General features: G+C 33.7%; 2 protein-coding genes across 2 annotated transcripts; both read right to left on the reverse strand.

Annotated features, from left to right (window-relative positions):
- Nucleotides 1-1582: 1582 nt before the first annotated feature.
- LOC120261799 (dehydrogenase/reductase SDR family member 7-like) lies at nt 1583-4180 on the reverse strand. Its single transcript, XM_039269791.1, has 12 exons — nt 4018-4180; nt 3847-3902; nt 3726-3759; nt 3327-3425; nt 3082-3230; nt 2948-2986; nt 2769-2861; nt 2583-2681; nt 2402-2488; nt 2157-2240; nt 1973-2038; nt 1583-1841 (listed from the first exon to the last, which is right to left on the reverse strand). The coding sequence occupies exons 1-12, from the start codon at nt 4100-4102 to the stop codon at nt 1728-1730; spliced, it is 1005 nt and encodes a 334-aa protein (XP_039125725.1). The 5' UTR covers nt 4103-4180; the 3' UTR covers nt 1583-1727.
- Nucleotides 4181-20348: 16168 nt separating this feature from the next.
- LOC120262056 lies at nt 20349-21131 on the reverse strand. The gene has a single exon (XM_039270107.1). The coding sequence runs from the start codon at nt 21129-21131 to the stop codon at nt 20349-20351; it is 783 nt and encodes a 260-aa protein (XP_039126041.1).
- Nucleotides 21132-25788: the final 4657 nt, after the last annotated feature.

Consider the following 25788-nt stretch of genomic DNA (forward strand, 5'->3'; position numbering starts at 1 on the left):
TGCACAAAATAACCCATCTTTCTTATTTTTTAATGACAAATTGATCTAAAACTTAATATCAAATTATAATTGATGCACAAATTTATGGGATTATAACTCTATGATGTTGTATATAAAATTAAATTTAAAATATAAATTTAAGAAAAAAAAAACACTCACAAAATTATTTTAAAAGAATATCTATTATTATTTTATATATAAATAACTAATTTCCTGGATGACCTCAGGATCGTTGAATTCTTTCTTGTCGGTGGCTCATTTATTAAAATAATAATTTATTATACATTGTATGATTTATAGTTCGTTTCTTTTAATCCACTATTTTATTTTATTCTAAAATTTAAACCTTTTAAATCACTCAAATTCTATATATAGAATACATTTACTTGCAGTGTTAATATCCAACAGAACCTCAAATAAGTTTCACTTAATTATTTAATCCCTCCATTTTTTTGCTAATTAATAAATTATTTAATTATTCAATGAGAAAAATATATCCAAAAAAACCCAAAAAAATCATAAAAATAAAACAAAGTAAACATAGAGCAAATCCAAGTCTTTCAGAACAAAACTAAATAACAGTCTCCGTCCTCCAAATTAGACTACTTTACCTTCATTTGTTTTTCTAAGGCAACCATGATTTAATCAAGTCCTCCAACTGGACTTCTGCTTCCAGACACAGTTACATTAATATTTCATTGACTGAGGGTGCATTTGTCACTTTCATGGTCTTCGTTAAATATCAATTCAATTCTAAGACAATTTATTACTAGACCTGTCAAAACGGGCCTGACCCGTCGGGCCGACCCGCCCCGCTAACAAAAATTAGCGGGTTGGGTTGGCCTTTTGTAGGCCTATTTGAAAGCGGGCCGAAACGGGCCAACCCGTTTGGGTTAGGGTCATAGGCGGGGCGGGGCGTTCTAGCCAGCCCCTTTAATTTACTAAATTTTTTTTTTTTTAAAAGCTTAAATGAGGATAAATGTTTTAGGTGCTTTATGGAATATCATGGTATTGATATTTCTCTTAACTATAGTTGTTCAATTTATGTAGGAACTTTTGAATGTTGGGTTAATTGATTAACTTGGTTGCATATGTTTTTATTTACTTGTTTTATTATTTTAGTTGTGTGATTTATTATAACCTCATATGTAAAATATTTTTTGAAATACGTCTTTTGTATTATGTTTTGTGTTTTAATAAATACCTTTTGGTTTGGTTTGGTTTATTAAAAAAATAATTAATATATAAAATATAAAATTTTTAAATATTTTATATTTTTAGTGGGTCAGCCCGCTCAACCCGCCAACCCAAGGTGGGTTGGGTCGGGTTGGCATTTTGCCAACCCGCCAAATGACGGGTTTTGATAGCCAGCCCACCCCGCCGGCCCGTTTTGATTAGTCTATTTATTACTATCTTGTTATGTCACTGTTTGTTTTATATCTTCAGATTTCTGATGTTGTGTGGAATTTTTCTTTGATGATTGATTGTTTTCTTTATCTATTTTTCTTCATTTTATGTGATAATATCAATGGTAAATACAAAGACAAAAAAAAAAATGAACAAGATGGAAATGTACAAAGAGTTCAATATCAAACCAAAATTTTATTATAGACCAACATACATAGGCCAGACTACTATCCTCATCTTCTTATTAAAACAAGGTATAAAACAAAGATACTGAGATGGAGATAATCCATAAGATGGGTTTGCAAATACATTCACAAAATCTATTGCAGCAAAGGTGCTGATTTCCCGGTTTTTTCCTCTGTTTTGCCGAAGAGCATTGTCATGAGAGAAGTGTTCGAGTCGCCCTGCGAGGCTTCCACACGGTTACTGCCGATCTACAAGATCAAGAAAACCGTGAACCATCATCAGATGTATAGTTACAATAATTTTTTAAGTTGGCCGGGCATGAAAATAACTGAAGTCATCGATGATACATTCAATTTTATAAAAGATCGGGCGATGATACCTTGTCCATGAACCAATAACCAAGCATCGGCATGTATTGAGTCAGGTACATCACTAATAGCACAGGCTGAGGAAAAATGCATAGTTACAAAAGTATAAGAAAATATGTATGAATGTATAATAAGATGCTTGTAATGCTAAATTAGTACGGAAATTTTACGTAGTTTTTGTTTGAAGAGAATAACCTGGTTTGAAATCCAAACTTCCTTCAGATTATGAGTTGCTGCGGCGATGGTTAGATGAACACATCGGTCGGTTGGCATAGGTTCCTACAATGAAACATTCAGTCAAGCAGAATTTTCCGGCGAAATTAAGAGGATAACATAGTTTTGAATTACAATTTCTACTTATGATACAAAACTTGATCAAATGATAAAACTAAATCAAAATTTCTTGATTTGGGAGTTGAAGAGAAAGGCGAAGTAGATACCTCTGCATCATTATTTCCATAGGCTACTGCCTTTGAGGCGATTGGCCCGGGACAAACAACGGTGACATTGATGCCTTTCTGAATCAGCTGCATTAAGAGAGAGTGTATAGAAGTTGATCAATGCTTGCATTATTAACACAAAGACTAAGTGGATATAATGAATACATAGAGTGATCGATACCTCTGAACGCAAAGTGTGGAAGTACCCATTTAGAGCAAATTTAGAGGCTGAATACACACTTTGACTAGGTGCAGGGCATTTTCCTGCAGTGCTGCCTATCTGCAAGTAACATTTAATTTCAATCTTGAACATCTGTTTCATTCTTTAAAAAAGGAAAATATCAATTGATATTCTTCTTTAACTTACCACAACGAAATGTCCTCTTCCTCTTTTAATCATAAATGGAACAATAAGCCGAGTGAGATTTATTGTACCAAGGACATTTGTTTTAATAGTAGTCTGAGAAAATAAACGAGAACACATCAAATTTATGAACTTTCTATTCCAAAGAATGTTATGGTATAAATTTCAGAGAGTTCATATACCAGGGCTTCTTCCCATGTTATTTCTGCAGCTCGTTTTGGCTGTAAACAAAGAGAAAAACTTAAGCCGATAAACTTTAAAGGTTAGAACATAATTCACGAAATGAGAGTAAAGGAAAAAACTAAAGAATGCATACAGGAGGATCATCGCCTGCATTGTGGACCATGTAATAAACACCAGCACTAGAAAAGAAGGATTCCGCCTTCTTAACAGCTTCTCTAAGGATTTCCTCATCAGACATTACATCCAATGGCAAAATTTCAACTTCAGCATTTGGATATCTACCTGTTCAAATGAACATCGAAAAACAAAGACCCAATTGATTCATTATACACAAAATACTTTTCATACAACTGCCTCCAATGTATAAAAGATACTTACCAAGGATTTCAGCTTTCACATTTCCCAAATCTGTCAAATTTCTAGCAGAAATTATAACCTTGGCTCCTAGTCCTACAAATTGTCTTGCAAGCTCCTTTCCTGAGAATCCACCATGAAGTTACACTTACATAGTTTATCATAGTTATATATTTCGGCTTTCAAACATCCCATATATTAAGTATTCGGAGTTGTTTATACACTCCAAAAACACAGAAAAACAAAAAAAAGAGCATAACTATGAAAAGAGTTAGATTTATCAAACAACGAGAAGAACTTCTCAATCTAAGTAAAAAAAAAAACATTAATAAATATCAATTCCTTCATATAACCAAACCAAACAAAGAAAAGCTTGCAATCCAGTTCATGAACAAACAGTAACAAATAAACCCTAGATCTCACCAATTCCCTTGCTTCCACCTGTAATCCAAGCAACCTGTAAATCAAATTTCACCAACTTCCAATCAAAATCCCCCTAAAAAAAAGAGTTCAAGATTTCAGAAGAAAAATCCTCTAAACTCACCTTGCCTTCAACTTCCGATCTCTTGGGTCCCCCTTTGGAGAGCAACGTTAAATCAGCTACAAATCCCCAAATCAACAAAACACCCATTAAAAACCAACAAAAAAAATCACATCTTTCCTATAAAATCAACATTAAAAACTAAAAAAAAATGGATATAATTAAAGTAATCACCATCAGCAAGGGCGAATCTCACGATTCTCACAAGAACAGCCAAGAAGACAAAGATCACAAACCCAAGTGCGAACAAACCCCACATCTTCTCCCTTATTTTGAACCTCCAATGCTTCAATACCTCCTCCCACTCCCACCACTCCCTATATAGAGCTCGCCATTAGAGAGAGAGAGAGAGAGAGAGAGAGAGAGAGAGAGAGGCCACCATTGTTGAACGTTGGACCGGCGAGGAGAACGAGAGAGGATGACATCAACGAATGCCTCGGGATTAGATTTCGTGGGAATCTTAAAGTGATTTTAACGGTTCAGATTGATGGACAGAGATAGCTGACGACTTGTCAAGCAAGGTTATCTCTGGAAAGATGCCGGGAATTTTTAAACTCTGGAATATTGTACTTTAAGTCCCTGGAAGTTGGAAATTTTTTTAAAAGTCCCTGAGAATTTACAGATTGAATATTTGACTGAACTATTCTTTGGCTTTGTCGTTATTTGATTATTCAACTTAGACCGTCACCAAACTGTATATATACATATGTTTATTCCACGTTATTGACCATAGACTTATTTTTTTGAAAATAATTAAAAATATATATTTTCACAACTAATGTAGCATAAAAAATGGTGTGAACTTATCATTATAAGGTTCTCGTGGAAAAGATGCACTAAAACAATAAGGAATATCGTCAATTTTTTTAGTCAAAAGTTCATTTTAATAATTAAAAAATAATTTTTTTATATTTTAAAAAATTTATGGGTGTGCCAAAGATAAAAATATCAAAATGATCCATCTTTTTAGTAGTTTTCACCTTTTTAATCCCTCTAATATAAATCTGTTCTTTTGGTGCTCGTATTCGCACATTTCAATCTTTTAGCTGATGAATTCATCCTTTTAGTCTCTCCATCTGATGAATGTCCTTTAGCTGGAGGGACCAAAAAGGACAAAAATATATAAATACGAGAATTTAAAGGGCGAATCCGTCAGTTAAAAGATGAAAATGTGAAAATACAATGATAAAATGGCAGATTTTATATTAAAATGACTAAAAGGGAAAACAATACAAAATAGAAGGACCATTTTAATATTTACAGCCGTGCCAAATTTAAATCTCAACCCATATAATACAAGAACATAAATATATTGAGGGATTTACCCCACAGCTGTGCACGTCTTTGACATGCTTGCCCACATTTTGTTAAAAAAAAAAATCTATATGTGTTGTATATAATTAAAAAAAAAGTTGTTTATGGTTATTAGTGGCTCTAAATAAATTGATTAGTCATGAGAGTTGGCAGTTTATTTGATAATAAATTGGATTGATTGAATCAGCATATGATTTTAATATATGGATGTGATCTTTAGTGGTTGTTCAAGGTCCGATTGATTTGTTTTATTGAATGACGAAGTCTAACTCACTTTTTAATGGTTGTTTAATTATAAGATGAGGACTTGGTCAAGCATCACACTTTAATTATTTATTTATTTATTTTTTGAATATTGTTCACAGGGCGCAGATGGTCCTTCAATCGTAGAAAAAAAAAACTATATTAATTTCAATCTCATGAGTCACCGATGGCTGATCTAGAAGTAAGACTCAGGAATGTTAATTCAACACAAAAAAATTATATATATTAAAATAAACTTATATTAATTTAAATTTAAAAACTATAATAATTTACATTTTGATTTAAATAACATTATTATTATTATTATGTGAACACCTTAACTAAACATTGAGAAGGAATCGAACCCTCCTCACATGATATTCCCTTAATAGTGAGATGACAACTAATATTAATTTCAATTTGATATTTAAAATTGGATATAAATTGTACAAATTTAGTAGTTGGGTGATTTTAGAAATGCATGTTGGAAATGAATAAAGTTATCGATGGATTAAATCATTAATAAATAATATATTTATAGTGTCTTGCATGGTTAAATTAGTGTTGAAGATGCATAGTTATTTACTCTAACATGACACATTATATTTGTATAAGTGTTTTTTTAAACTATCGCTTTGATTTATTTATTTTATTTTATTTTATTTTTTTATGCATTAACAAGCTTGTAAGGGTGCAGGCTTGATCTTATTATTAGGGAGGTCATGTAGCAAATAAGTTCATCCATGTACAAGCAAGTGCCATCAATGAGCACCCAACAACCGAACTCTTAAAATCATATAATTAAATTATAATTTAAAAATAAAAAAAAACTTTACAAAATATTTTCATATATTACAAAAATAAAATTATTATTATTATTATGCACTAAAACCAAAATAAAAGGCTATAAATTTAAACAACATGTATAATTTTTCCTTATTTCATTAAAAACTAATATGAAATTAATTTTTCAAAAGATATTATAATCTGATGGCGGATAGTAAGTAACACTCTTTAAACCAACAGATTAAAAATATATATATATTTTTCAGGGCATCAGTTTACATAGGAACGTAGTAGAGGAACCTCAAGTAATATTCAGGAGAAACTTGATCAAGTATTGGTGTCAAAGGAATGGCTTTTGAAATTCAACTTGGCAATGGCATCAAGTATTGAATTTTCATGCTCCGATCATTTGCCATTACTATTATAGGTATATATATGGTTCCATTGTTTGTAGGAGAAACTCATGGTTCCGATTTGAAAATTTATGGATTTAAGAGGCAGACTGTAAAGACTTAATTGCATCTAGTTGGAATAGAGTCCAAGCACAATCTGTAGTGGATAGAATCAGGAGTTGCAGTCAAGCATTTGAGGTCAAGGCTTCAAATATTAGTGTTAGAATCCAAGCTTGTAAAAATTGTATGGCTAGAATGAGGGGTTGCTGGGATACAACTGGTGTGAGGGAGTTTAATAGAGCAAAAGATGAGCTAAATTCTATTCTTGATCATCAAAGATGCTATTGGCAACAGAGGGCGAAGCAATTTTGGTACAAGGAGGGAGACACTAATTCCCATTTCTTCCATAAAGCAGCTTCAGTTAGAAAAAAAAAAGGAAAAACTCTATTCAAAAATTAAGAACGGAGGAGATGGTTCTTGGGTGTATTGAAGAGAAGGATTGGAGGGTCATATGAGGGAATATTTCCAAACCTTGTTCAAATCATCAGGGACAACAGATACTACTGTTTTTCCATTTGGTTCAGAATCAGATTTCAACAACTCAAAATGACTCTCTCGTTGCTCCAATTACTGAAGAGGAGGTTAGAGAACTGTCTTCAGCATGTATCCAGACAAGGCACTGGGCTTAGATGGTATGAATCCTGTGTTTTTTCAACATTTTTGGTTAATCATTAAGGATGATATTGTTACTGCATGCTCTTTAAAATTTGAAACATGCTCCTTCCCAGCTTCTATTAATGATACTGCCATAACATTGATCCCTAAGATTCATGATCCCCAAGTGATGTCAAACTTGAGACCTATTTCACTTTGTAATGTCATTTAAAAAATATTCTCAAACTGCCTAGCAAATAGGTTGAAAAGCTTCTTCCTATGCTGATTTCAGAGCATCAAAGTACTTTTGTGCCCATTGTTTTATTATTGACAATATCATGATTGCATTTGAGTCCATGCACTATTTGAAAAGGAAAACTCAGGGGAAAAAAGGGGTTTGTAGCCCTGAAAAACGACATGAGTAAGGCTTATGATCGAATTGAGTGGGAGTTCACAAAGAACATGATGATGGCCATGGGTTTTTGCTCTAAATGGGTGGATCTAATAATGTTGTGTGTGACAACAGTTCAGTATATCATCACTCAGGATTCTCACAAGATCGGCCTTTTTTTTCTCCTAGCCGAGGTTTGAGATAAGACGACCCATTGTCACCATACCTATTTTGATGGGAATTAAGCAAAAATCTCAATAGATCAATAGCAAATGAACAATCCCCAAGCTTGCTAGATTAAGGAGAGCAACCTAAACAGAACAAAAATTGCAATCACGCAAGGCACCAAATTTTTACGTAGAAAACCCTTAAATCAAGAACGAAAAATCACGGGTCAATATTGACCAAGCCAAGCACCACTATGATCAAATTTTGGGTACAAGAGAATCTCAAGAATGAGCACAAATCATAAAAATACAACTTGACCAAAACAATAGCTAAAACAAGCTATATTGGAAGCAAAAGCAATATTTTGCAGCTTCTGTTCTAACCCTCATATCTCAAGCTAGGAGAAGCCAAATCACAAACCGTCTAATGAAAATCAAGTTCTGCAAGTCCCAAACGTGCCCACAAAATTTCAGCTTAATCGGACTTCATTTGACCCTCCAAACACTAGCTTGAAGTTGCTGCCCCTGTCAAATCCGAACCTGAGAAAATTTGTAGTTTTTCCCTTTGCGGCTACTATATCTCTCCAGATTTTTCACTCTCTTAACCCTGATATGATGGAAAACACTTAATAAAGTGAACCCTAATAGGATTGGACCATTTGGGCTTTTCTCTACATAGGAAGGGAGCCCAATACCCAACATATCTTCCCCTCATGACTATGTAGAGGTGACCGCCATTCCGGCGATCATACGACAAACCTCAAACTTCCCTCTTGGCAAAGTCTTTGTCAACATGTTAGCACCATTGTCATCTGTATGAACTTTAGCCAACTCCAACAACTTATCATCCAATGCATCTCGTATCAAATGATACCTCACATCAATGTGTTTTGAGCAGGAATGAAAGGTTTGATTCTTGGCAAGATAAACTACACTTTGACTATCACAATATAAGACGTACCTCTCTTATGTATAGCCAAGCTCAAGCAAGAATTTTTTAAGCCAAAGCAATTCCTTGTAGGATTTTGTGATGGCAATAAACTTTGCCTCAGTGGTGGATAATGCAACACACTTTTGCAATCAAGATTGCCAGGCCACAACTCCCCCTGCAAACTTGATCAAATACCCTGAAGTGGACTTTCTAGAATCAACGTCTCCATCCATATTAGAATTTGTATAACCGACAAGCACAAGCTTCTCACCACCAAAACAAAAATTCAAGTCTGAAGTTCCCTTAAGATACCTCATAATCCATTTCACTGCATTCCAATGCTCTCTACCTGGATTTGAGAGAAATCTGGTAACATTGCTAACAACATAAGCAATGTCAGGTCTACTACACACCATGGCATACATTAAACTCCTAACAACAGATGCATAAGGAGCACTTTCCATGTCAACCTTCTCGGTCTCAGTTGAAGGACTCTGACTAATACTCAGTTTGAAGTGTGCAGTTAGAAGAGTGCTTATAGACTTAGAAGTTCCCATGTTGAACCTCTCTAACACCTTCTCAATATATTTCTTTTGAGACATCTAAAGCTTCTTCTTTTTTCTATCTCGCACAATACTAATACCCAATATCTACTTTGCTGATCCCAAATCTTTCATAGCAAATGAGTTGCTGAGTTGCTTCTTTAACCTGTCAATTTTAGAAAAATCTTTCCCAACAATAAGTATGTTATCAACATACAATAACAAGATAATAAAATCACCATCAGCAAACTTGCTCACAAAGACACAATGATTAGAAGTAGTCTTTCTATAGCCTTGCTCAATCATAACCGATTCAAACTTCTTATACCATTATCGTGGAGCTTGTTTGAAGCTATATAAACTCTTTTTCAACAGATACACATAATTTTCCTTGCCATACATCCTGAAACCCTCAGGTTGTTCCATATAAATTTCCTTCTCCAAATTACCATGGAGAAATGCAGTTTTGACATCCATTTGCTCAACTTCCAAATCAAAAGTTGCAGCTAAGCCCAATACAGTTCTAATAGATGCCATTTTCACAACAGGTGAGAAAATCTCATCAAAGTCGATCTCGTTTCTCTAACTGAAGCCTTTTACCCCCAATCTAGCTTTTATATCTAGGAGATGCTGAATTTCCTTCATATTTCACCCTGTAAATCGATCTATTCTTTAAGGCCCTCTTGCCCTTAGGCAACTTGACTATATCAAATGTATGATTGTGATCCAAGGATTTCATTTCATCTTCCATTGCATGAATCCATTTATGTTTTTCTTCACTTTCTATGGCCTCTTTGTAACTCTCAAGGTCACATACTCATCAGATGGATATTTGGTGGACACATGTCTCTCTCTGTTAGACCTTCTAAGTGGAACTTGAGGTGAATCTTCAGGTTCATCTTCATGTTCCTCAGGTTGTATCTCCACATCCATTCTTGGAACATCTAATTCATCTCCAACCTGCTGATTATCATTCTGAACATCGATATCAACTGTCTTTAGATTTGGTGTAACATGAACTGGCTCTGTATTAATTAACTCATAAGTCTTCAAGGGATCTTTCTGCCCCACCTTATTAATGTCATCAACCATTTGGTTTTCCATGAATACCACATCACGGCTTCTAACCAGCTTCTTCTTCACTGGATCATACAGTCTATACCCAAACTCATCATTATGACCATAGCCCACGAAGATGAACTGTCTAGTCTTCTCATCATGATTAGACCTCTCATCTTTTGGAATATGAACAAATGCCTTGCAACCAAATGCTCTTAAGTGGTCATAAGAAACATCCTTTCCAAACCATACTTTATCTGACACATCACCTTTCAAGGCCACAACAGGACTAAGATTGATCACATGTGCAGTTGCACACAATGCCTCACCCCAAAACATTTGAGGTAACTTTGCTTCTGAAAGCATGCATCTAACTCTCTCCATCAATGTTCTGTTCATCCTCTCTACCAGACCATTAAGCTGAGGAGTTTTGGGAGGTGTCTTCTCGTGTCTGATTCCATGTTGTCTACAGTACTCGCCACCGTTATCACTCCTAATGCATTTGAGTTACTTACCAGATTGTCTTTCAACCAAGGCATGGTACTCTCTGAATTTCTCAAGCACATGATCTTTGATATTCAAAACATAGACCCAAAGTTTCCTAGAATGATCATCAATAAATGTCAGAAAGTACAAGGCACCACCATAAGATTTTACCTTTAAAGGTCCACAAACATCTGAATGTACTAACTCAAGCATCTCTGACTTCCTCGAATAGGGACGTTTCTTAAAGGATACCCTGTTTTGTTTTCCTGCCATACAGTGAGAACATTTCTCCAACTCTGCACTCTTAAATCTTGGAAGCACATTCTTTTTAGCCAAGCAAGACAATCCTTTTTCACTAATATGGCTAAGTCTCCTGTGCCACAATTAAGATGCCTCCATATCTACTACATTCACATCATCACTAGGAACAATACCCTTCAACCAATACAGCTTAGAATCTTTATTTCCACGGGCTACAATCATGTTTCCTTTGGTAAGTTTCCATTTTCCACCACCAAAGCAGTTATCATATCCGTCATCATTAAGTCTGCCAACTGAAACAAGATTCAAGCGAACATCAGGAGCATACCTTACATCTTTTAGAAGCAACTTCATACCCATGGTAGTCTGCAAACACACATCTCCAATACCATCCACCTTTGCAATGCCACTATTACCCATCTTCAATGAGCCAAAATCTCCAGATTTGAAAGGTATGAAAAACTCCTTCCTTGGCGTCACATGTAAAGTAGCACCACTATCCACAACCCAACTGAACTCATCAGATACAATGTTGATTATATCAGTCTCAATAGTGAAGACCAAATCATCAGAAGTAGCAGCAGATGCAGAATCACCATCTTGATCCTTCTTCTCCTGCTTGCCCTTTCCCTTGTTTTCTCGCTTCCATTGGAAACAATTTCTATTTATGTGCCCCATTTTGTGATAATAATGACATTCAACATCCTTGTATCTGGACTTGGACTTGCTTCTGCTTTTATCTCTACCTTTCTGATTTCTATGAAAATTTCTCCTCCGATCTTCATGAAGCAGAACCTCTGGTTGAGAAGAACCCTGAGCCTTCTTTCTCATCTCGTTATTAAGAGTACTACTCTTAACTGACTCTAGAGACACCACACCACCTGGAGCAGAATTTATTATTAAGACCCGAAATGACTCCCATGTATCCGGTAGTGTGTTCAACAGCCAAAGTCCAAGAATTTCATCCTCAAATTTAATATTCATCCTTAGCAATTGATCAAAAAGCCCCTGAAAAACATTCAAGTGATCTAATATGGAATTTCCCTCTTTATATCTCAAATTCATCATGGAATTCAACAAATACAGCTTATTGTTTCCTGATTTTGAAGCATACAAAGATTTAATCTTCTTCCACAATGTTTTGGCTTCAGTCTCATTAGCAATATGATTGTAAACATTATCATCAACATATTGCCGAATAAACCCACAAACTTATTGATGTGCAAATGCCCATTCTTCATCAGATTTTGAATCCGGCTTCTTCGCAGCAAGCACAAGTAAGTGCATATTTTTGACAAACAACAAACTTTTATTTTACCTTTCCAAAGATGATAATTGCTTCCATTAAAACTAATCATCCTGTTTGTATTTGCCTCCACCATTTAAGCAAGAAAACCACTATGATCACAAAGATTGAGAACCTGGCTCTGATACCACTCTAATGGGAATTAAGCAACAATCTCAATAGATTAACAGCAAATGAATAGTCCCTAAGCTTGCTAGATTAAGGAGAGCAACCTAAACAGAACAAAAATTACAATCACACAAGGTACCAGATTTTTACGTGGAAACCCTTAAATCAAGGGTGAAAAACCACGGGTCAATCTTGACCAAGCCAAGCTCTACTATGATCAAATTTAGGGTACAAGAGAGTCTCAAGAATGAGCACAAATCAGAAAAATACAACTTAACCAAAATAATAGCTAAAACAAGCTATATTAGAAGCAAAAGTAATATTTAGCAGCTTCTGTTTTGACCCTCATATCTCGAGTTAGGAGAAGCCAAATCATGAACCATATGGTTGAAATCAAGCTCTGCATGTCCTGAACGTGCCCACAAAATTTAATCTTAATCAAACTTTGTTTGACCCTCCAAATACCAGCTTGAAGTTGCTGCCCCTGTCAAATCCTAACCTCAAAAAATCTGCAGTTTTTCCTTTTACGGCTGTTATATCTGTCCAGATTTTTCACTCTCTTGACCCTGATATGATGGAAAACACTTAATAAAGTGAACCTTAATGGGCTTGGACCATTTGTGCTTTTCTCCACATAGAAAGGGAGCTCAATACCCAACATATTTCTCATTTGTGTCAAGGGCTTGAGTTTATTGCTCCAAGAAAAAGAAAGGGATGGCTTGATCCATGGCTGTAAAGTGTGTCCAAGAGCACCTCCAGTTTCACACTTATTGTTTGCTGATGATTGTCTACTTTTTTTTTCAAGGTTTCAGTTGTTGAAGCTGCTCATATTAAGGATGCCTTGGCTCTCTATGAGAGGGAATCAGGCCAAATTGTGAATTTCTCCAAGTCATCCATTTTCTTTAGCCCTAATGTAACTCATGATTTTCAAAAGTTAATCAAGTAAAACTTGGGTGTCGGCGAAATGGATCGTAATGAGAAGTATTTGGGGTCGCCTCTTATGATTGGGAGAAATAAAAGGGAGGTCTTTACATCCATCAAGAATAAGATTTGGAAAAGGATTCATAGATGGAGGGATAAAATGCTTTCTATAGCAGGTCATGAAGTTTTATGGTTAAGGCGGTCCTCCAAGCCTTGCCGAACTACTTATGCATATTTTCTGGCTTCCTATATCCCTTTGCAAAGATATTGAAAGAATGTTAAACTCTTTTTGGTGGGCTAATCGAGGTAGAATTGGCTCAAGAGGAATTAACTGGAAGAGATGGGATGCATTTATGCTTGCCTAAAAAGTTTAGTGGAATGGGGTTTAAAAAGATTTATAATTTCAATTTATCCATGCTGGGTAGGCAAGTCTGGAATCTCATTGAGAGACCTAATGCCCTTGTTACTAGAATTTTCAAGTCCAAATATTCCACCTATTCAAGCTTTTTGCAGGCTAATACTGGGAGCAATCTGAGTTTTGTTTGGCGGAGCATTATGGCAGCAAAGGATATTATCTGCCGAGGGACACGTTGGAGAATTGGAAAAGGCAATATGGTCCGGGTTTCCAAAGACCCTTGGTTACTGGATAGCTATTATGGTAAAATTGAGACTGTTCTTCCGACCCATTTACATGATATTACAGTTGATGCTTTACTAGCAAATGACAATTGGGGATGGGATGTGGATTTAATTACAGAACTATTTAACTCAAGGGATCATCAATTTATTTTGAGCGACCCTCTTCCTAATAGAGAGTATGAGGATGTTTTAATGTGGCAGCTTAAGCCTTAAGGCCTTTTCTCAGTAAAGAGCTAATATAGAAGTATGCAAACTGATCTTGATGTGCAAACCCACTCTTCTACCTTCCCTTGGCTTCGACTTTGGAAGATGAAAATCCCTTCTAAGTGCAAGGTGTTTTTTTGGAGGGCATGTCACAATCTCCTTCCTACGACAGATAATCTCCACCTAAAGGGTGTTGAGGTCAATCCTATTTGCCCTGTGTGCATCAGTAGTGAAGAGATTATCTTGTACTCTTTGATCAAATGTGATTTAGCTCATAAATGCTGGACAACTCTTAATGTTCCTAGGTGTTATTATAGGCAAACATCTTTCATGACCCTCATGGATCAAATGATACACACTCTTGCTAGTGGTTTATGTGAGCTCATTGTAATGACTTGTTGGAGTCTTTGGTGTGTAAGAAATGGCAAGGTATGGCACTCAAAAACCCATATTTTCAAACAGGTGTTGAATCGAGCTGGTGGTTTCCTATATCAATGGCAACAAGCTCAACTTGGGTTGCATTTGAGTGTGAGTGGCAAAGGTGTAGGATTTGTAACTTGGGAACCTTTGAGTGGGGGCACTTTGAAGATTAATGTGGATGCTGCCTTATTTAGAGATAGACAACGTACAGGTAATTCTGTTGTGGCAAGGAACTCACAAGGAAAATATGTCGATGCCGTGTCTAATCTCTTTCCTGGTTTTGTTCCAAGTACGGGAAGCCGAAGCTTTAAGCATCAAGGTGGCTTTATTGTGGCTAAAGTCTAAAGGATGGCAAAATGTTATTCTTGAATCTGATTGTGCCCAAGTTGTTAATGCCTTGAAGGAGAATAATGCTCCAATATCTTATTTCCTTTGCTTGGTAGAGGGTTGTAATCAGATTTTGCAAGAGGTAAGGAATGTGCATGTTTCCTTTGTATTTTGATTTGCGAATAAGGTTACACATAGCCTATCTAGAGCAACTTTATTTTAGAATAGGTCGACATGAATGAAACTTGGCTCCCGAGTATTTATCTAATGTAATCCTTTCTGATTTGAATTAATCTTATCAGTTTTTTTTAAAAAAAAACAGGAGTTTTCGGATTTTTTTAAATATATATATATATATATATATATGAGCATCCATCATCTACGAACCTCTGTAGATTCAAAATCTACGAACATTTGTATCAACCATTGGATTTTAATCCAATGATTGTGCACTGTGCAATAAACAATATTACTGTGTTATTCACTATAGTAACCTAATTGTTACTGTGCTCAACTACAGACCTTCGCCGGACATTCTACGAATGTCCATAGTTGATGTATTGTAATATATATATATATATATATATATATATATATATATTGCCATTAAAAGAATATTATAAACTCTATTATTAATTCGCGCATGTCCTCATTTCCCTATATGATTGAGAATCCTGTTTCTAACAAGATAGGAAGAGAGTAGTTACTCTCTATTTAAAAAACAAAGATTCCAACTTTAGTCCTTTATTAGGATTTGTTATGGGATTTCATGTAATTTCATATTATTCATCTCTAAGATCATACTAGAATGCGTATCTATATTTTATGATCATTAGCAATATTGCTTTAGAGTGCAGTTTGTTGGGTTTTGAACCACACATAATGTAGAGATATAAGGATATATGTGCACATGTTGTGTAGACGTACATGACTAATATTTATAATTGTGTATATATTATCATATTTAATTTTGAATGAACCCAATTGTGGTGATCTAATTAAAGTTTGATAGGGTTCTAATTATCTAGTTTTAAATGTGTAGATTTACATCTTAATAATATGATGCGTAAAATTCCTAGGGGTAAAATTGTCAAGTCCGTGATGGGTAAACTTGTAATTAATCCATAAAGATTTTTTATAAATAGGGTGTAATCCCTGACTGAGCACGCAATGATTTGAGATTTAGAATTAGGTTCCCATCTCTCCTCTTTGTATGATCAATTAGAAGAACCACAAGGCCCAATCATCGTCATCATTATCAATGGATTCAAGTGTAGGTACGCTTCCGCTAAATTAATATTGTTCCCTAATAATTTTCAATCAAGAAGAGTGTCCTGGCTTTTCATAAGGATTATTCCCATTGTGAAATTCATCAAGTTTCATCACAACTAACCTATAAAGAATGGAACCTCTTCTCGTAGCATGTCTCAGTATAAAGCAGCTTAAGTGTCACCCAAGTATATAAAAGACAATGAGAGATTGAGAGGAAAACAAAAATGATGGCTGCTAAGGTTTCACTGTGGAAATAGAGAGTAATTGAACAATAACAACAAATAAAGATTTTCTAATGGCTTGAAAATGATCCGTTCGAGCACATGTATATATCTAACAACTATAATATTAGTCATTAAAAGATAATGGAAAGCAAAACATAAAATATAAAAATATAGGCCGTCGGCTAAGTGAGGACTAACATAAACCCAAAAAAACTAATTTGAGAGAACAAGGGATTATGTTAGTCCTCAATTGTTCTCACTATTTCCAAAAAATAATTTGGTTACTTAGATTTGGTTGTATAACAGTATAAGAGAGAATCTGGGCCCAACTCAGCTCTAGCACGAGAGGCCTAGGCTGGCCCGATTCTAACATTTGACAGTCTTATCAATGCTCATACCAACATCTCCCTTGTCATTTTTTTTTACATAGCTATTTGAGACGTTGGATAGAGAACAAACAAGATAGGGTGAATCATGTATTGAGTGTTGATAAACTCTTTCCGAAATAATGACCACTACTTGGTATAGTGAAATATTATAAAGTAGTAAATAAATAAATCCAGATTATAATCCTTGGGTCAGCAATATTATTGTATTTACTATGCATATATTGTATCATATTGTATAAAAATATCGCGACAACACTGTTCATTCACTGTTCATAGGTCCTCTAATCTTCCCATGTGATGTCGTCTAGTTAATAAATCGCTAGGGAGTAGTTAAGCTACCATAACTGATGTATCACTATATTTATCTGTCTCTTAATACCTCTTTGTGAGGTTGCGTTCATCCTTTTTGTAAAAAAAAACACTCTCCTAAATGAGAAATTTATGCTTTACGTTCAATTGGTGAGTTTAAACTCTTGCCAATATATTTTTTCAAAGAGGATGAGAAGAAGTACATGGCTTGATTAGACATAAAGAAGGGGGAACCAGTGGTGGTGTACATCTCATTACTCTGGAGCTCGTTAATGAAGAAATATATAGGAGTAAATGAAACAAATTAAATGGTGAAATGTCTAAGGAGAGCACGAGGCTGTATTTACAAATTAATTGTGAGGAAAAATAGAGTACGAAGATAGAAGAAGGAGAAGATGTTAATAGATATATATATATATATATATATATATATATTTTTTGCTTCTTTTGCATTAATTTTTTTAATAAAATAAATAAATTATTATTTGTATTATTTATCATGTGTGAAGAGGGAATCAATGTCCCAATCGACTCCTGTGTTTTACTGTTGACTAGACTAATATTGGTTTTGGCTTTAAATTGCTACACTGAAAGTGTATAAACCAAGGTTGTCAGACCCGGCCCCGGCATCGACCCGGCCAAGCCCAGGGGTCAGGGTCGATGGGTTCGACCGGGTCGAACCCGGGGTCAATAATAAAATATTAAAAAATATATTATAATAATTAATAATTATAAAATAATTAAAAAATATAATGTTAAAAACCATAATTATAATATAAAAAAAAAATATAAAACTACTTATATTTGATATCCAAATTCATTTTATACTCATAACAAGCACACATCAACCTAGCAAAATAATCAAAATTACACACTCAAAGCAACCATCATCAAAATATAAGTATATAACAAGCACACATCAACCTAACAAAAAAATAAAAAATACATACTCAAAACAACCATCATCAAAATATAAGTATATAACAAGCACACATCAACCTAACAAAAAAATAAAAAATGCATACTCATAGCAACCATCATCAAAATATAACATGCACATATCAACCTAACAAAAAAATAAAAAATACACACTCATAGCAACCATCATCAAAATATAACATGCACACATCAACCTAACAAAAATAATGAAAAAAATACATACTCAAAACAAGCATCATAAAAAATAACAATTACATGATTTAAAGTTTAATTTCACAAAAAAACAAACACATACCAATTAAAAATTCAAAGATAACAAAAAAAGTCACAAATACATAATCCAAAAGATAACAACAATTACCAAAGTATTCAAATACAACTAACAACAAAAAGACATAAAGTTTAATTCCACACTCAAAAGTCAAAACAAACACATACCAAATATAACAAAATAGTCACAAATACATAATCAAAAGATTTACCCAAGTATTCAAATAGACAAGCACAACTAACATGAGTTAGGTCCATGAACTTGGATCAAAACTCAAATTAATATCATCATTTCCATCAAATCTTTGATCAAAGCTTGCATGGCCACCAACATCACCACCAACATCACCAAAATCTTGCAAATTTACTTCTTCTTGGATATCCATGTCATCTAATAAACAAAATAAAAGCCATTTATTAAAAAGCTTGTTATCAACTATACATTTAATATTAAAACTTTTGTTAACCTTGACCATGACGATCATCAAATATAGGAATAGCATCATCTCCATAAACATTATCATCCATGATTTCTTCATAATCAAGTTCGGGAGGACATTCATCTTCCACTACCCAAAAATCCGTCTTATCGATACAATCATAATCAACCGGATCATAACTCCTTTTCTTGTGTTGATGTCTATGTATATTTTAAAATATAAGAAATAAATTTATCTAACTAAAAATAACAAAATTATAAATGAGAACATGTAATGTTAATACCTTTGTCGTAAACGTAAGTTATAAGTCACATACACAAGATCATTTAACCTTTGATGCTCCAATTTGTTCCTTTGTTTAGTGTGAATGCGCTCAAAGAGACTCCAATTACGTTCACATCCTGATGAAGAAGCAGTTTGACTAAGGAGTCGAATAGCCACTTTTTGCAAGTGAGGCGCACTATGTCCAAATAATTTCCACCATTCATCTACAAAATGTATGAAAGTTTAAAATATATTAGTAAATAACAAGATATAATTTAAATTGACATTTAAGTATTTAACATCAAATACAATTTGGAATGTGGAACTAACCTGGTTGCATATTTTTAGATGCCGGCAAAGCGGATTCACGACTAAAACTCCATAATCGATCTCGATATATTTTGATCTCCTTCATCGCCTTCTCACTATTGCTACATATGCTTCTTTGCTCTAACAAATCAAGTAGGCCTTGCATTACTTCTGGAGTTTCTACAAATGTGCTTTCATCATATAAAAAAGCGGGGTTGAGAAAATAGGCGGCCGCATGAATGTTGCGCCGAAAATGCTTATCCCATCTTTCATCAACAATTTTGATGTAAGGATTATACAACCTTTGCTTGTCTCTAAAGATAGACATGATTCCTTTACGAATTCTAAAACATCCCCTCATAAACATAACCAAGAGAAGGCTTCTCATCGGCATCCACAACACGAGTAGCTTAATTATTGGAGCCGCTATTTTTTTACCATCAACAAGCAATCATCCCAAAATTTGTTGTCCAAAATAATAGAACAAAACCAATTTACCAATGGCGGATTTGGACAATCTATGACAAGTATAGTATTTGTCGGTTACCAAAGCTTGCAAATCATGTTTGTGATCATAAATGCTTTTTAGAGTGATAAAAAGGGTAGCGAAACGAGTTGCTCCCGGGCGCACAATTTCTTTCCAACCCAACCTTTTTCTTAACCAACTCAACAAATAAATATGGTTGTACATAAAAATGGTTACCTTAGAAGCCCGTGAGGCAAGGTCAAGCATATGATCCATCTTCCCAATATCTCTCAAAATCAAATTTAGGCAATGTGCGGCACAAGGAGACCAATAAATGTGATTATATTTTTCATGCAATAGTCTTCCTGCAATGATGACAAAATATATCAAACTAGTTTAGAAAGAAGCATGGTTAAGTAAATAATATAAAAATCTATAACTAATAAAATAGCAAGCTAGCTAAATATTTAAATCACATACCTGCGGCAACATAATTACTAGCATTATCTGTCACCAAATGTACAACATTTGAAGGCCCAACCCATTCCACAATCTCTGAAAACAAATTCATCAAATTTGTGGCATCCTTAACCATATCTGATGCATCAACAGATTTTATGAAAGATATGCCATTAGGACAATACATCAAAAAATTGATCAAAGTTCTTTGTCTTTGATCACTCCAACCATCGCCCATAATCGTACATCCAGAACTAGCCCAATTGCTTCTAAAGTTATCAACAAGCAACTGGCATTCCTTTTTACAATTCTTTAGTAAATGAATCCTCATATTATTATAAGATGGGCCTTTATATCCAGATCCAATCCCAGCAATGGCATCCAGCGCTACCTGAAAATAAGGTGACTTCAATGCATTAAATGGAATGCATGAATCATAAAACCACTGTGCAAAAGCCAAATGCGCCTTCTGAATTGCTTGTTTGTTCGCAAATGCACTCTTGATTCCTGGTTGAGACTCCGGGGTTGTCCTTGGAACCATAAATTTCTCAATGGAATCCTTGGCCTTCCGTTTTCCCAAAGATTTTTCTATTGTTGTTGTCTTTTGTTGTGACTTCATTAGAGGACTAAATTCTTGAACATCATCTTCTTCAACTTCTTCATATGCATTATCAAATGAATCTTTCTCCTTTTGGTTTGATGAAGTAAGAAACCCCGCCATTTGCTTGCGAACATCATCCGGAACTTTTTTACAAGCCGCAATATTTCCCCGAATGCAAGCTAGGTGATACTTCATTCTATTAATTCCACCACCTTGATATTTTGATCCACAATAAAGGCATGAGAAAATCTTTTTTCCTTGTGCATTATTAGACACATTGAAATGGTCCTAAGCAGGATCAGTCTTCAAACGAACATTGCCACTTGAACAACTAGAAGATTGTGTATTGCCGGCCTCTAGATCCTATACATAACAATTTCAACCAATATATGTTGTCAATTTATAGTGTGATCTCTATTTGTGATGAAATATGTAATCTCAAATATTTTTTTTAGGCACATGATGTACTCATAAATTTTTAAAACAAAAATGAACAATGAAAAATAAAAATATTACCAACTCACCATATGTCGTGAGCAAAATTAGAGTAACAAAAGCCTCTTTTTAGATGTTCACTCCTTTCTAGAACCTACAAAGATAATATCTTATAAATATGAGGTGAAGCCAAATTATAGAAAAATAATCAATATACAAAAAGACAATTCCCACTTTATAATCTCTATGCAATCACATAAGAAAGTTTAATATTTGCACGGTGACGCATTAATAAGAAAGTTTAATATGCCAAATTATAGAAATTTTTTTGGCACTTTATTTAAAGATTAATTTTTTTCTGTAAAATAGATAGGATGAATGTATCATATAGATAATCCTCACCATGTATCGTGCATCTATTCATAGGATAATTCAACAAATCATTAAAAAAAAAAAAAACTAAAACAACAAAAAAAAACAAGGATTACAAGATTTTCAAAGCATGGTACAAGATTACAAATCATTCAAAAAAATCTCTCAAAAGCATCAACATAATCAGTATGAATCTCTTAAAAGCATGGTACAAGATTATAAATCTCTTACCGAGAGCAAGCACAAGGTTGGTGGAGTCACCGGAGCATCATCGGAGTTTGATGGAGTTGACTGAAGAGAGGGCTGCTAGATGGAGCGATGGAGGAGGACTGGAGTTGAAATTTGAAATTTCACAAAGAAACCAGGGCCAGGGGAAGCTTGAGTTGAAAGCCCTAAATTTCATTAAATTTATGACCCGGTTGACCCGGCCGAGTCAACCGGTTCAAGGTTGAACCGGCCGGGTCACCGGGTTGATACCGAGTCTCCATACATCCGGTTCAATGGGTCATGCCCGGACTGGCCACATGGCCGGTTCCCGGTTTTTCCGGTTGAACCGGCCGGGCCGGTCCGGGTCTGACAACCTTGGTATAAACTTATTTTTTTAAAAAAAAAAATTGTGGTAGCACACATTATCTGATATTATGTGATGCGGTATAGGGGAACTCAACACCATATAGACAAAAACAAATTCATGTTTTTACATAAAAAATTATTAATTTAATAAGTTAACAAAATTATTACTATTAATAACGGTGTTATATATATATATATATATATATATATACATAATTACAATTTACTTGCAAACATACAATGATACGTAGTTTTGAGACTAACATGTATTTTTATTCAAGGATGAAAATGCATTTTTTTTGTTATATTGTTTAAAGATTATTTTTGCTTGTCAATATGCATGATGTATAATGTACGTAATGGTTTATTCGCTTTATCTCAATTGTATGATATAAGAGTACAAGAGTTTGAGTACTTCTCCTGATAATACTATTCAGGCAATATAAATATAAATCTAATTTTGCTCATCGGTACTGTTCATGATTTAGGTGTGGGTTTTTATGAGAGAAATATTGGTTTTATCCCCTATAGTTGTAGGGTAGAGAATTTTTTCTAGAATATCAGTAAGTCACTGTAGCTAGTGCACATCTGTATTTATCTGTTCTTTTGACAATCCTTAAATCGGGGATGATTGTTTTTAATCAATTTAAAAACTTTATCCCCTAACAAAAAAAATTGTGTGTGCCTTCAATTTTATGTCTATGTTATTGGATTTTAAAGCATGTTTTTAATCAATTAAATCAAGCCTAAATTGTTTTATTTACACTAACAAAGTTGGCAACAAACAACAACACAGTAATTTTTTTTTGAAGATTATAAAATTTAATATACAATCATATAATCTTTACAGTCACACGTTAACAAATGCAACTGCATTTAGCAAAATGAGAGAAATTTGTGATGATTTTTTAAAATTATATTTATATCTTTCATTTCCACCTTATATGCTTATTAGTGTGTGTATATATATATTTATAAGTTTTAGTTTATTTGGAATTTTTATTTTCTATTAAGTCCAAAATTGTTTGTAGTCTGAACTTTTTTGGAGCAAGCTCTTTCCTTCTTTTACAACTTCTTTATTGTAAAATTTTTAAAATAAATAAATACATCAAAAACATAGCTACATTTTTTTTATAATTTATTATAAACGGGTGCTAACCATTTTGAGAAGGGTTTGACCTTTAATGGAAAAATATATAAAATTATTAAAATTTAAAATTATATAATTGTAATCCGTGATTTTATATAATATAGTTGTAAATTGAAATGAAAAACATCATAATACTGGAATTTTTATATTATAATATATTTGATGAATGGTGAAGATTCATATTTCATGTTGAATTGTTTTGTTCAGGTGAGAATACCGGCCACTTAAGAAACAAAATGCTCAAAACATAGGTATAGTTGAAATAAAAATATTGAGATAAATATTAGCCATTATTAGAAAGTGATTAATTAAAGAATGAATGTGGCTGAAATAGAGTAGGAGTGGCACACATTATTGATAAATTAAAAAAGAATCGATTTAGATAGTATTGACATTCTTTACACGACCAGTTTCTTAGGCCATTAAAAAGTAGAGTCTCGGATCATAAATGAAAAAACAGTAGATTTAAAGAAAATGTTTAGTTAAAATTTTATAAAATAACGAGTTGAAATTTGATTTACCTAATATATTTGCCTTGACAGAGCAACTTCAAAAAAGAAAGATTAATGTTGCAGGCCCTAAAAAGAACTAATGCCTTGCTGATGTTGTTTTTGGGAAGAGGAGCGGGGTGAACCCACTAGAGACTCAGAGACGTGCACAAGTCTCGGTGGAACAAGTAGGGATGAGATCGCGCTCATGTGGGCGCTGGAATCATTTGTACACAACCACTATTCACAACTCCTAGAAATGTGCCATCAGCCGAGAATCGAACTCTCACCACTCGGTGAGAGCTCTATCGGCGACCCGTGTACCAATAGACCCGTAGGTCGTTGGCTCCTTGCTGATGTTGTTACCATTGACCCATCTACAGAGCATAATAACATACAATCTATGTGATTGTATAGAAAATGAGACCAGTCATTCTATATATGTTCATATGAGATTGATTGACACAATCCAATGAAAATATATAACATCAATGTTGAATTATAAAGTTCCAATTATAGCACGCAATTAATGTAATGAAAATGGTAAATATAATTAAAACTTTCAACTCTAGGATTAGGTGTATTAACTATTATTCTAAAACTGATTTCATCTCCTTAGTGCAAGGATTTTTTGTATCCCTCTGTTATTAAAGTATAACTAAGCCAAACATAGAATCTTCCCGCTTAACACAATTAAAATGTTATGCAAATATTGACCAAAAAATATAAGAAGAGAACATAGATAAGAAAATAAAAGAGGTCATGGTTGTTAGAGTTTTCAATATTAAAAAAGAAAAGTTAACAAGTTAAGTTAATTAAAATGGAAAAACACACACATTGACCGCTAGCACCACAAGGACCATCACCGCATGCATCATCCCTTGTGTTATATGGCATTTGAAAATGTATCAAATAACATGATCCAAAAGATTTGTTCAAGATAAAAAAACAAAAGAAATTTATAAGTATTAAGTAGTGAACCTGTTTATGTATTAATCGATGTGAAACTAATTTTATTAAAAAATATGTTTAATGGAGGTTTGATTATAATGGAATTTGGGTTCACCCAGTTTTTATAGCAGGTCTGGCTAATCCAATTTTAATGTATACAACTTTTATATTAGCAAATAAATATAAAAATTTTCTTACCTTCGACTCAAGTAAAAAGCTAGGGTTTACAAGTGTTTTAAAAAAGAATTTTGTTAGCTAATTATCTCGTCCATTAATTTTTACTAATGACCCATTAATTCCTACTTAATCAACCATTTATTTATTTTATCATAACATAAAGGATAAAAATAATAAAAAAAGATAAAACAAAACAAAATAAACATAGAAAAAGTGTTCCAAGTTTTTTAGGACAAAATGAAGCAACGGTCTTCCGTCCACCCCTAATTGGACTTGGTTTCACACTCTTGCCTACGTGTCAATTTCTAATTGGCTATTGCCAACACAATCGATGCGATAATTTGTTCAGTTTTTTTCCAAGTCAACGATGACTTCCATATCCTCCACCAACCGGATTTCAATTCCTCCAAACAAATAAATAACATATAATTAATTAATTTTAATATCTCTTTTTTAAAATTTATAAATAATATATATTTTTTTATAACGTGGATAAACCACACCACATACATACTTTTTATTACTATATTACAACTATATTTAAAAAAAATTTGAACTCTTAATACCAAAAGTGTTAATTTAGTAGCATAATATAAAAAAAAACCTAAAATTGATTTTTCACACGCCCGCTCTCACGTGTGATTTATCTATATGGAATAATAATAAATAATAATAATAATAAAATAAATAAATAAATAAATAAATT

This window comes from Dioscorea cayenensis, chromosome 5 (genome assembly GCF_009730915.1).
Source record: "Dioscorea cayenensis subsp. rotundata cultivar TDr96_F1 chromosome 5, TDr96_F1_v2_PseudoChromosome.rev07_lg8_w22 25.fasta, whole genome shotgun sequence".
Lineage (NCBI taxonomy): Eukaryota > Viridiplantae > Streptophyta > Magnoliopsida > Dioscoreales > Dioscoreaceae > Dioscorea > Dioscorea cayenensis.